At 55.1% G+C, this 13147-nt stretch overlaps 2 protein-coding genes across 9 annotated transcripts in view; one reads left to right on the top strand and one right to left on the bottom strand.

The window, feature by feature from the left end:
• SHMT1 (serine hydroxymethyltransferase 1) overlaps positions 1-13147 on the bottom strand; it is a 1020383-nt gene that overhangs the window by 109364 nt on the left and 897872 nt on the right. The window lies entirely within an intron of this gene.
• MPRIP (myosin phosphatase Rho interacting protein) overlaps positions 1-13147 on the top strand; it is a 180495-nt gene that overhangs the window by 161331 nt on the left and 6017 nt on the right. For 5 of the 8 annotated variants that reach the window (XM_084861484.1, XM_084861481.1, XM_084861480.1 and 2 more), the window contains 6 exons: positions 2545-2662; positions 3866-4025; positions 4913-5032; positions 5812-5898; positions 6581-6743; positions 9231-9316. In XM_084861484.1, the coding sequence (XP_084717610.1) occupies positions 2545-2662; positions 3866-4025; positions 4913-5032; positions 5812-5898; positions 6581-6743; positions 9231-9316 (734 nt within the window). Of the gene's footprint in view, positions 1-2544; positions 2663-3865; positions 4026-4912; positions 5033-5811; positions 5899-6580; positions 6744-9230; positions 9317-10301; positions 10363-13147 lie in introns of all 8 variants that reach the window. The other 3 variants (XM_084861482.1, XM_084861486.1, XM_084861483.1) reach the window with 2 other exon arrangements.

Genomic DNA, 13147 nt, shown 5'->3' with positions numbered 1-13147 from the left:
GGATGGAATTGGAAAACATTATGCTGAGTGAAATAAGCCAGTCAATGAAAGAGAAACACCACATGACCTCACTTATTTATGGATAATAAAGAACATTATAGCCGAAACCGGTTTGGCTCAGTGGTAGAGCATCGGTCTGCGGACTGAAAGGTCCCGGGTTCGATTCCGGTCAGGGGAATGTACCTTGGTTGCGATGTTTCTCTCTCATCGACGTTTCTAGCTCTCTATCTCTCTCCTTTCCTCTCTGTAAAAAAATCAATAAAAATATATTTTAAAAAAAAACAACAACATTATAAACTGATGAACCAAAGTATAGATATAGAGACAGTAAAGCAACAAGCAGATTGGCAAATTACAGCAGGGAAGGTAGGGAGATCTGGGGGAGATAATAGATCAACTGAAGGACTTGTATACATGCATATAAGTACAACCAATGGACACAAAACTCTGGGGAGGGAGGGTATGTATGCGGGGGCGGGGGGGCAATGGTAAGATATGTACATAGATAATAATTTAATTTTGAAGAAAAAAAAAAACAAACAAAAACACAGTATCAGCCAAAAAAAAAAAACAAAAAAAACAACCTGGGCCCTATCAGTCAAAGAAGTTTAAAAAATGTGGCTCTCAAAAGAAATTTCAGTCATTGTACTGTTGATATTTGGCTTTGTTGACTAATGAGTTTGCTGACCACTGTGGGCCTAGGTTCTTTGAGCATCTTTATAACCATTGTTTTGAACTCTTTATCTAGTAGAGTGCTTATCTCCATTTCTTTTTAGTTTTTTGTGTTTTTTTTTTTTTTTTTTTTTTTTTTTCCTGGAGATTCCTCCTGTTATTTTATTGGGGCATGTTTCTTTGTCTCCCCTTTGTCCGGTTTTCTGATCAGTGGTTGCCAACTGGTGGTCCGTGGACCACTGGTGGTCCATGAGGTTCGGAAGGTTGGCGACCACTGTTCATTAGTTTATATTGTTTGTGTGTGTGAGGTAAATCTGCTCTGCTTTGCACTTGGTGTGGTGGCCTTACATATATGGGTGTCCTGTGGGGCTCAGTGGCATTGTCTCCCTGGTCACCTGATCTAGGTGCTCCAAAAATGTGCCTTTTATGGGTTATGTGGGACTTCCTGTTGCAGTTGAGTCTTGGATTATTGTTGGCCCATCCATGGATGGAGTTGACCCTTGGGCTGGCTATGAGGATCAACCCCAACCACAGTGTACGAGCAGTATTTGCCCCAGCAACAGCTGTTGTTTGCCAAGATCTCCCTCTGTGTGGTCTGAAGCTCAGCACCGGTGTGTTTGTTCTGGGGCCTTTGGGAGGAAGAGACTCTGGTGCAGGTCCATGTCAGGGCATCATGCCACCAGGAGAGTCTGCACCAAGGCCAGGCTGACCACAACTAGCTAACTCTTCTGCAGGCATGAGCTCTGCAGGGCAAGGCAACAGGGAGTCTAGGGAGTGGGTTCGTGCACTCCCCCAGGCTGTGTGAAGGGGAGTGTCCACCCAGAAAAGATGGCATCTGTAAGCTGTGTGTACTGGCCCTTGGAGAGGATGCCTGGGTTTCTAGTGGACTCTTTTCTCCCCCTGGCAGACAGAGTCCCAACTGATTTCCATAGCCAGGTTTTATGTGGGCCCCTCTTCCTGGCTTGGGTGCTCTGGACAGGGGAGCCTGGCGTGAGGCTGCTGGTCCTCACTGGCACTCAGCCCCTCTGGGGAAAAGGCTCCGAGCTGCCCTCAGTGCCCTGAGGCACTCCTCAGAGGGACCTGTGCAGCTGAGATAGCCCTTCATTCTCATGGCCACACATGCGAGCGGGACCACCCTTTTTGGTCTCTGCCCTTCCTGCGAACCTGATGTGGCTTCTTGTGTAACTCCTGGGTTATGAGACTTCTGTTCAGCTCGTCTTCTGTTGGCTACTCAGGTTTATTTGTAATTTAACTAGAATTCCAGTTTGGACCAGGGAGGGTGTAAAGTAGCTTGCGTCTACTCTGCCACTATCTTGGCTCCCCCAAGAAAATGCCACTTTGACAGTTCTCTGCATAAAGGGAGGTGGAAGGAGCTCTTTCAGATCTTAAAGCCAGAGCCAGCCCTCCAGCTCTCTTTGGCCACCACGTCCAGTTACATGTGAGCGGCTGTCCCAGCTTCCTCAGTCCCATTAGGGCTTTTGACCTCTGCCCAGAGTTGCCTGTAACATCAGAGTACAGAGAGTTTGGAGCTTCTGCCTGGCCAAGAGCTCTGTCACAGACCTGTGCCTCTTTCTGAGCAGCCAGTGCCCTGGTTCACAGTGTGCTTTGCGGCGGTCTGTTGTTCTGGTGCCCAGGAAGAATGCACTAGCCTGGAAGCGTGCTTGGCTTATAAACTGATGCTTGAATTAACATTTATTTAATCAGTTTGGTGCTCAATTTACATCAGAAGAACAAATGAATCTGCATCAACCCTGAGGATGGGTTTTGGGAGAGGCCAGCCTGCCTGCCGATGGGGAAGCATTAGCTGTGGGAACTGCCATATCTGTCTCTCAGCCACCAGCTCAGTGCTGACGCCTGTGTCCTTGCCTACAGCCATCGAAGCCATGAAGAATGCCCACCGGGAGGAGATGGAGCGTGAATTGGAGAAGAGCCAGCGGTCCCAGATCAGCAGCATCAACTCGGACATCGAGGCCCTGCGGCGGCAGTATCTGTAAGTCGGCTTTCCACCCTCGGGAGGGCGGGGGTAGCCCTTCAGGTGGGAACCGGTGCCTTTCCTGTGTGTGCGTGGGAGCCACACAGATACAGGGCCTGAGGTGGCATTGGTGGAGGCCCTGGCACTAAGGGCAGCTCAGAGCCTGTTCTCCAGAGGCGCTGGGCTAAGTGCCTGTGAGGGTCAGCAAGCCACTAACTCTTGTGGCCCTTGTGGGTGTCCTGTCACTAAAAAAACAAGCACATAGAAACTAATTATTATACCAAAATCTAAAGAATAGGTTAGCAGAGGAAATTTTATCACTATTAGCCACTTTTCAAGACTGACCTCAGGCCGTCCCCAGAATTTATTCTCTCCATCAGCTGCTGCAGCCTGAGTAGGAGTCTGGTCTGGGGCCTCACGCTTCATGCTGTGCATGGCGGAGCACACTCCCTGCACTTCCCAGAAGCGTGTGTGCCAGGCCCTTTGCCTGAGAATGAGGCCGGAGGGCATGCGTGTGGCAGCGGAGCTGCTCGGTTTTCCCGTGGAGCTGACACCACCTGGAGCCTTGAATCAGTTGCTTCGAGAGCCCTGCAGAGCTTGCCTTGGCCAGGATGTTTGCGATGTAAAAGAACCAGGTTCCCTGCTCTTCCAGGCTCCCGCTCAGGGCAGTCCGCGCCCAGGGCAGTCAGGGCGGGCTGAGGGTTAGTGTCCTGTGGACTGTGGTCATATCCTCTGGGCCAGAGAGGGGACAGGTCTGCCGGGCTGGGCGGCTGGCCCTGAGGCTCCCCTTGTGCCACCAGTGGGAGAAGGGGCCCCTTCTGAGGAGTCGCCGGGGACGGGAACCACACTGCGAGGCTCTAGCTTTTATGGGTCAGTAGACCTGTCCTGGGTTCTGAGGCACAGTTAGTGCTGAAAACAGACAAACCTCCTTCTCAGAAGTGGACATGAGTGAGGAGCTTTCTCCTGCCTTCACGAGAGAAGTGCTGTCTGCGGCTGTTGGGTTATTTGAAGGAGGACCAGAGAAGGACGCAGAATAGATTTCTGTGAACCTGAACTACTGGGGAAGTTTTCTTTCCTTGGCTGGGGACAGACTTTCTGAGACAACAAAAATGCGCAGGGCCTGTTCTATGTCGCTCAGCAGTTTTTCTGTTGCGTCACGGTGGGGCGGACCCTGTGGGGCTGGGCCTGGGAGGGCAGAGGAGTGAGGGTGCCTCTCCGCAGGGAGGAGCTGCAGTCAGTGCAGCGGGAGCTGGAGGTGCTGTCGGAGCAGTACTCACAGAAGTGCCTGGAGAACGCCCACCTGGCCCAGGCGCTGGAGGCCGAGCGGCAGGCCCTGCGGCAGTGCCAGCGCGAGAACCAGGAGCTCAATGCCCATAACCAGGTGAGCCCACAGCCAAGGGAGCCCAGGTTGAAGCTGGGAGCCAGGCCTCTCCAGCGGGTGGGGGTTCGCTCCCTGCCGGAGCACGGCTGTGCCATCCGCTGCAGGAACTCTGCTCACAGGATACTGGTGGGGGGCTGCTGCTCGCCTCTTGTGTCTCAGGTTCTGCTCTTGAGCGTCTTTCAATTTCTGCTTTGTAGTCGCTGGGCAGGGCCTGGCAGGTTATCACACCTTGTCCGGGTCTCCTGTCCCCAAGGCTCAGACTTGTGTTTAAATGTCTCCCAGTCGAGACCATACACTGCTCACATTTATTTTCGTCAGAGTATTCTCAAAATGTGCCTGCTTCTCAGAAAATTGGGGTGCATTTAAAATCCTGGCCAGTGGACAGGCTTGAGGTAGGTTAAGTGTGACAAAAGCTCTTTGAGGGCCAAGTTGGGGTTCTGTCCTCCTGACCCACCACTCACCTCCCCAGGCACGGAGCAGCCGTGCGTTGGCCTGGTTCAGGCTCAAGGCCTCCACAGGCCGGGGCCACCCGTAGAGGGCACTCCAGCTGGGCTGGTTTCACTCAGTCAGAAAACGAGCAGGAGGGCCTGATCTTGTAGAAACTCACATGGGCCAGCCAGGAAGCAGAGTGCACTGCTGACAGTGATAAAAAGGCGTTCAGGGGCGTGAAGCCCTGCCTGCACCGCTCTGGGAGACACTCACGGAGCCCACACTCACAGCTGTTACCGGCCAGGAGCTGCACGTGTTAACTCTGACATGCGGTCAGCGCACAGGCACTGCTCCTGCTGCCAAGGGTTGTGAGGGAAGAGCCTCTCTGGTTGTGCAGTGTGATTGCAGCCCCCAGGACCTCTGCTGAGCGCCTTTGTTTTGTTGTCACTGTCCCCCAGGAGCTGAACAACCGCCTGGCTGCGGAGATCGCCCGGCTACGGACACTGCTGACAGGGGACGCTGGTGGGGAGGCTGCTGGCTCACCTCTCACGCAGGGCAAGGATGCCTATGAGTTAGAGGTACTGCTTTGTATGCAGAAGCCCCAAGAGGGGGGACCAAGGAGTGGCCCGTAGCTTACAGGTCATTACAGGGGTGAGTCCTGGAGGCAGCAGGAGGGATAGCACGTGGAAAGGTCCCAATCCCCAGGACAGCAGGAGAAAACAGTGAGCTTCCAGGCAGCATGGGACCCAGAGGAGAAGAGGAGACCCCTGGAGAGACCAGGGGGGTTAAAGGCCTCCCTCCTCCCTCTGTTTCTGCCACACCTCAAGCAGCGACCACCTGAAATGAGACTTTTAATAACTATGTGAGCACTGGCTGCTTGAGATTCAGGTCAGCCAGGTTCATCTTAAGCTGGAATGATTGGTTTCATGTATGAGACATCCTTTTATGAAAGCACTTAGATTTCTTCCCATTCAATTAAAATCTCATCATGAAAATATCTCCCACCCAATGATGTGGAAGAGGCAGAGTGCAGTGCGTTCAACAAGTCCCAGCTCAAGGGCCCTTCCCGGCCCCTCCCAGGCTTGGTCCCAAGAGGCCGCAGACGCCCCGGCTGAGGAGGAGGGGCACGGGTTAGGGAGTTGCAGCAATTCTTTTCTTCCTTTTATTTCTGTATGTTTCAGTGTTTAAATCTTATTTGCTGGCATTTTCAATTGCAAATTGGTGAGAATGAGAAGAAAATTGTCTACTGTTCAGTGTGTGGAGGGGAGTTCTCTGCTCAACTTTCAGTCTTTGCTTTCAAGACTATGGAAGTCCTCTTGCTCCTGAATGTCAGTCCCTAATTGCCCTCTCATTCTAGGTCCTACTGCGAGTCAAGGAGTCAGAAATACAGTACCTAAAACAGGAGATCAGCTCCCTCAAGGATGAGCTGCAGACAGCACTGCGGGTACGGGCACCCCACCGAAGGGCTGGATCTGCAGAATGGCTGGAGGTGGGGGTGGGGGAGGTGTAGGGATGAGGGTCTCACAGAGGTCCCTGTGCTCAGCAAGTATCTTAGGCTGTTCTAGAATAGATTTTCTTTTCATGAGGAATGTGGTTTGATATTTGAGTTCTCTTAAAAACCAGCCTTCACACAAGTGCTGTAAAAATGAGGAGCCCACCTGGTCTTGCTGTGTCCTTGTTCTCCCTGCCTTCTTAGTGCTTTGTGGGACGGTGAGACCAAGAGAGATGTCTTCCTGGGCAGTGAGAGTGGGTCAGCTGCCAGGGCATTCTTGGAATCAGAAGAGATGCCAGGACGCCTTAGGAAAGCTAAGATGGCGGGGGGGGAGGGGGGGGGAGTCCCAGGCTGAAGATATAGAGTGGTCCTTGGGGGTTAGATTGTGCCAGCCGGCACCATGCCTGCACCTACAGCAGCCCCGGGGATCCTGTGCTGTGTTCAGAGAGAGTCTCGGCCCTGCCGGTTTTAGTCTGTGTCTAGTTTCTGCCTTTGGAAAGCCAGGTAGGGTCCAGCTGCCTCCTCCTCTGCCAATGACATCCCTCAGTCAGTCCCCAGAAGTGTTCCAGCCCCAGCGAGACAGACCTCCTGGCCTGGTTGTCACCACCGTTTGCTCTGTCCTTTTCTCCTCAAGGATAAGAAGTACGCCAGTGACAAGTACAAGGACATCTACACGGAGCTCAGCATCGTGCGGGCAAAGGCCGACTGCGACATCAGCAGGTTGAAAGAGCAGCTGAAGACAGCCACGGAAGCACTGGGCGACAAGTCCCCCGAGAGCACGCCTGTGGCAGGATACGGTGAGTGCCTCCTGCCTTGGGTGTGACGCGCAGCTTGGGGGCTTTGTTCAGAGTTCCTGGGACTTCAGTCAAAGCAGAGAAGTGGTTTTCCTTTCTGGTCTCAGACTTCTATTTCGTTGCCCAGAGCAGCGTGAGGGCTGCTGGTCCGTGGGGAGGTGCATGTGGCAGGCATTGTGCCAGCCGCTCTGAGGGCAGCCACACGGTGCTGACTGCGTTGCAGTGACGCGGTGTGTTTTCCATCGCCCTAAAGAGCGCGGCCGTTTGGCGGGAGAGCTCTCCCTAATCCCTGGATCCTGGAGCTTTACCGTCAAACCTGCAGAAGGCGGGAGGAGCCAGGGAGGGCGCTCCCTCTGGAAAGGGTCCTGGCTCCCTGGCAGCCAGGGATTGAACTCTCAGCGCCCAGCACTCCCGCAGTGGCAGCATGGACGGATGGGTGGAGAGAAGTCGCTTGCATTGCTTCTGGGAGGGGAAGGTAGCACTTTCTGAAAGGCAGTGAAGCAATATGTGGCAAAATTTAAAATCGAACTATAGGCTGACTTTGGGCTGCTGCTCAGGGGAGCCCAGGTGCCAGGAGACAGAGCAGACGACTTAGAACTGGGGAGAGTGTGTGCATTCTGTGGCCTACCAGTTTAACTTCTGAAGAAAACCAGTGCACGGGCTTGTGCCAGCAGGACAGTTAGCTCTGCACAGGAGCAAACACTGATTCCACCGTAACAGTCCTCTCTCGTCATCAAGCAGGACATCAGACCATGACATCACAACACAGTGAAATGCAGTGCATGCCCTGGCCCGCTTGGCTCAGTGGATAGAGCATCAGCCTGCAGACTGAAGGGTCCCAGATTTGATTCCAGCCAAGGGTGCATGCCTGGGTTGTGGGCTCAATCCCCATTGGGAATGCAGGAGGCAGCCAATCCATGATTCTCTCTCATCGTTGATGTTTTTCTCTTTCTCTCCCCTCTCCCTTCCTCTCTGAAATCAATAAATATATATATATGTATATTTTTTTTTTTGAAAAAAAAGAGGGGGGGGGAGCAATGGAGGGGGGAAAAAAAGAGGAACATTTGTAATCTGAACAATAAAGATTTATTGAAAGGAAGGAAGGAAGGAAGGGAGGGAAGAAGGAAGGAAGGCAGGCAACGCAGTTCTTAAGAGAGATCAGGTAAAGGAGCTTCTGCCAAGATGGGGGTGTAGGTGAATACGGACTTCCCTCCCCACAACCACATCCAAATCACAAACTACAGAACAGCCATTACCCAGAACCACCAGCGATCTACCTGAACAGAAGCCTGCAAATAAGGATAGAAGGACGCCAGGTTGAGACTGGTAGGAGGGCGGAGGTGCAGGAGGAACAGGACCCCCACCCATTTGTGGCGGTCCAGTATCGGAAGGGACATCTCAGTTTTGCAGGTGCCCCTGAGCAGTGAGCGGTCCCAGCCCCTCCAGGCTCCCCAACCCAGGGTCCCAGTGCTGGAAAGAGAAGTCCTCAGACCTTCCAGCCTTGGAAACCAGTGGGGAAGGTGGCTGAATGAGATGGAAGCTGTTCAGTCCCTGTATGCTTCTTAAAGGGCCCGAACAGACTTATGCTCACACATTGATTGTAGTCTCCTGCATGTAACGCAACGAGGGCCAGGATTGAACCTGCAACCCAGGTACATGCCACCGACCAGGAATCAAACCTGTGACGCTCTAACCACTAAGTAACACTGGCCATGGCTTACATCGTCATTTTTGGGAAACCTAAAGAGCAGTCCATCAGACTGTCGGGGGCGCTTGCTTGGAGGGGTGGCTTATGAGAAGGCGTTGATCCTGGGGTCTCAGAGGAGAGGCGGATGAGTGACTGATGGGGACTGTTGGTCTGCTCTGTGGGTCAGGGGCGCTCCAGAGTGCGGTGAGCCGGCCCACCCCACACAGCATGGCTTCGCCTGCGGTCAGGCCCATGCTGGGAAATTTTTTTTTAATCCTCACTTGATGTTTTTCCATTTTTTAAAAAAATATATTTTATTGATTTTACACAGAGAGGAATTGAGAGGGACAGAGAGTTAGAAACGTCGATGAGAGAGAAACATCAACCAGCTGCCTCCTGCACACCCCCCACTAGGATGTGCCCGCAACCAAGGTACATGCCCTTGACCAGAATCAAACCCGGGACCTTTCAGTGCGCAGGCCGACGCTCTATCCACTGAGCCAAATCGGTCCCGGCTGTTTTTCCATTTTAGAGAGAGTGGAAGAAAGAGGGAAAAACAAAGAGAAACTAATGGAGAGAAACACATCAACTGGTTGCCTCCTGCATGGGCCTGGGGTCAGGGGGAGCCTGCACCCAAGGTACACGTCCTTGACCGGAATCGAACCCAGGACCTTCAGTTTGCAGGTCAACACTCTATCCACTGGGCTAGACCGGCTAGAGCTCAGCCTGGGAAAAGTTTAAAGCTCTAGTCTGGTTCCAGAGGGCTCTAGAAAACAAAGTAATGGGTTTACCTGTTCCTTCAGATATAATGAAATCTAAAAGCAACCCCGACTTCTTGAAAAAGGACAGATCCTCTGTCAGTCGGCAACTCAGAAACATCAGGTCCAAGGTGAGTCTGGGACCCAGCCTGGGGGTGTGGGGCTCAAGACGCTGGGAAGAGGAGCAGGAGTCCAAGCCCACTACAGGCAGCAGCAGCGTCCCGGGTCCCAGCGCGTGCCTAGCCCTGCTGGGCCAGGCTGTGGCTTCGGGCTTCGGGTGCCCTTTGGGGGGCAGTGGAGCCAACTCCCACAGTGACCGTCAAAGGGCCTGGGCTGGGAGTAAATCCCACCTCGGACCTCCCAGGCCAGATTCCCCGCCGCTCCTGGCGCAGCCCCACTGTCTGCAATCTGGCACCCCCTGCTTCAGTGCCGACACTACCTGCCTTTGAGAGAGGAAGCCCCCTGCCCTCCCCCAGCCTCACAGTGCCCGCCCGTCCCCAGCGTCCACTCCCTGCCCTGGGCGCCTCTCCAGCCTCACAGTGCCCGCCCGTCCCCAGCGTCCACTCCCTGCCCTGGGCGCCTCTCCAGCCTCACAGTGCCCGCCTGTCCCCAGCGTCCACTTCCTGCCCTGGACACCTCTCCAGCCTCACAGTGCCCGCCCGTCCCCAGCGTCCACTCCCTGCCCTGGGCACCTCCAGCCTCACAGTGCCCACCCGTCCCCAGCGTCCACTTCCTGCCCTCGGCACCTCTCCAGCCTCACAGTGCCCGCCCGTCCCCAGCATCCACTTCCTGCCCTCAGCACCTCTCCAGCCTCACAGTGCCCGCCCGTCCCCAGCGTCCATTCCCAGCCCTGGGCGCCTCTCCAGCCTCACAGTGCCCGCCCGTCCCCAGCGTCCATTCCCAGCCCTGGGCGCCTCTCCAGCCTCACAGTGCCCGCCCGTCCCCAGCATCCACTCCCAGCCCTGGGCACCTCCAGCCTCACAGTGCCCGCCCGTCCCCAGCGTCCATTCCCGTCCCATTCCCTGCGCCTCTCCAGGGCAGGGCGGGCAGGGGGGAGTTGAGCATGTGGCGTTCGGTTTGTGAGTGTGTCTTACTGTTTGCTCTCTCCTCTGACAGTCCGTAATTGAGCAGGTCTCATGGGATAACTGAACGAGCCCGCTTCCAGGTCCCTTGTCATGTAGGTAAACCACCTCTCAGCATCCACCCACCCGCCGCCCTCTGGGCGCTGCCTGCATGCACGCTCACACCTCCACACCAAGCTCCTGTTCCCTGTGCCTTGTCATTCCTCTGCCGCAGCGAGCACAGACGCAGCTCAGGGGCGTCTCTGACCTGGTCTGGGAGTTAACTGGCACTACAGCCTCATAAGAAAGTTGACCCCAGCATGGAGCTCCCCTCCCAGTGTGGCGAGCGGCCCACAGAGCCAACCCCGTGGGGGGCTCGCGCCCGGTCAGCATGCATGTTGAATACTCTGCGCTCCACACTCTGGAGAACCCTCTTGCCCAAAAGCCACTGCCACGCAGTCTCCCAGCACTGCAGAGCCGCCTCAGCGTACGGCCAGGCTGAGACGGCGTAGGTGGGGTGTGGGGGGAGCTGATCGCAGGTGGAGCAGGACCCAGCTCAGTAGAGCAGGAGGAGCACGTGTTACTGGGGTGCTCTACCAGCACACTTCTAGCACAGCGAAAGCTTTTCCCCGGGTTCCGTGAAGACCGCTGTACGGAAAGGAGGTGGGGAGACGGGAGACAGCGGTCTGCTTGGAAATGACCAGGACAGTGGGACCCGGTCTGGGCACCCCGGTCTTCACAGGAGGCACATGCCCCTCGCCCTAGTCCAGTGTGCCAGCGGCTTGGCTGGTGTGACCTCTTAATCCCCATGAGGAGGGCACAGGCAGCAGGAAGACGTGGTACACGGCCGGGCTCATGGGGACAAGGGTGTGGCCTCAGGCCCGGGCTGGGGAAGAGCTGCTCCTAGGAAAAGCTTTGGAAAACCATGTATTTTAGACTCCTTTTGCTTTTATTTATTCTCCTATAGTCATGTGACCAAATGCAGGTTAGGCTTAATTGAAAACTTAGTTTGGGCTTTTTTATTTAAACATGAAAAATGTTTTTTAGCAAAAGGAAAACTTGTTCTTTGGTTTATGGTTTTCTTACTGAAGATTCTACTCATTTGAGGCTTAACTGCAGCTGCTAGGTCCCCCCACGCCTGTCAGCAATCGGCCAGCCTTCCGGGGAAGCGTGCTTCCTGTGCCCGCTGTCAGGTGGGTGGGTTGGGGAGCCCCGGGCTTTGGACGGAAGGCCAGAAAGTCACTGCCAAGGCATCTGTCCACAGGCCTGTGGAGCAGGGCACACGGGAGCCTGTCAGGCTGGCCAGGAGCTAGCTTTAGGCTCCCAGAGCCCGTCTGAGCTCCCAGGACTTTCACGTGCTTTCAGAGCAGGAAGCAGGCCCTGTGTGGAGGCAGTCCTGCTGCCAAGAGGAAAGGGGCTGTGGGGTGTCCTCGGGGACTCCTGTGGTCCCGCCACGAGGGCCTGCTGCTCCTCCACGGCTCCCGCCGCTGCACCTGCAGACGCCCGCCCTCCACGGGAACGACGTGATCTAGAAACTCCCATCTGTCACTGGTGCTTTTTTTTTTTTTTTTTAATATATTTTATTGATTTTTTACAGAGAGGAAGGGAAAGGGATAGACAGTTAGAAACATCGACCAGCTGCCTCCTCGACATCCCCTACCGGGGATATGCCCGCAACCAATGTACATGCCCTTGACCGGAGTCGAACCTGGGACCTTTCAGTCCGCAGACCGACGCTCTATCCACTGAGCCAAACTGGTTTCGGCTGTCGCTGGTGCTTTTGACGCAGGATCTGACGTGTGTGGAGTCATGTCTTTCATTTATGCTGTTTCTACCTCGTCCCTCATACAGAAGTGTAGACAGTCTCAGCACCGTCACGTCAAAGCAAACTTGTTGCTTAAGAACCGCCTAGCTTTTCTGGGATTGCAGCCAGAAAGCGCGTTCCCCGGGGGCCTCGCGGAGACCGTCCGGTGGTCAGTGTGGTGTCCTGGGAGTGTCCCCAAAGGATGGGCCCTGTGGGCGGAATGAGCCCCACGGGACCCAGTTACACCCCGAGGGCCTTCCTCTGGGGTTGGGATGTGCCTTTAACAGCTGGAATGTGCACAGTGCATGGCCTTGGGCCTGTTGTAGCCTCAGGCTGCCCGTCATGCCACTGCTCCCTGCCTTCCTGTCCGTAACACTGCTGCCTCATGGGAGAGTCCTAGCGGGGACAGAGCCGTGTGGCTGGCACAGCACCACCCTGAGACCGGCGCTGTGCACAGCGGCTCCTAACTTGGGAGAAGAAACTCGAGAGCGGGAAGCCCGGTGGGGTGGGATGTGGGTCGGTCCTCACCATCTGCCCTGCTCGGGGGCCAGCTTCATGGATCCTCGCCAACTGCTTACGCAGAGGTCCATCAGGACAGTGAGTTCAGAAAGGTTAGCAGTCGCACCCTTTATTTAAAAGAAAATGTATTCATTTACACACACACACCTCCACAGGGTAAACAGCAAGAGAGCTGTTCTGGGGAAACTGAGGGGATAGCAGGGCCCACCCACCCCCACTCACCCCCACTCACCCCCATTCACCCCCTCAGACTCTGGAGGAAGCTGGGGCCCCAGATTCTCTCACCACCCCTCTGAAGCCTCAGGCTGGACTCCAGGACCCGTGCCCTGCTCTGGCTGAAGCTAGTGCATTCCCCTGCGCCTGCCTCCGGCCACCTGGTCTCCTCCGGCCAGGGAGGGGCAACGGGCAGCTCTGGGTCTGATGAGGTTGTGTGAAGATCAGAGGGCAACTAAGGAGCCCAGCCCATCCCTGCCAGGGCTGGAAATCATCCTTTCTCTCACCCAGAAATCAAAGCTTTCGGGAAAGCCTCCAAGAGTGGCGTCACTCACATCGGGCCACACAGGTGGGCACTCTCCCAG

Source organism: Pipistrellus hanaki, assembly GCF_964339955.1.
Source record: "Pipistrellus hanaki genome assembly, chromosome: 16".
Lineage (NCBI taxonomy): Eukaryota > Metazoa > Chordata > Mammalia > Chiroptera > Vespertilionidae > Pipistrellus > Pipistrellus hanaki.
Note: the sequence above shows the minus strand (reverse complement) of the source record. Positions and strands in the feature narration are given on the sequence as shown.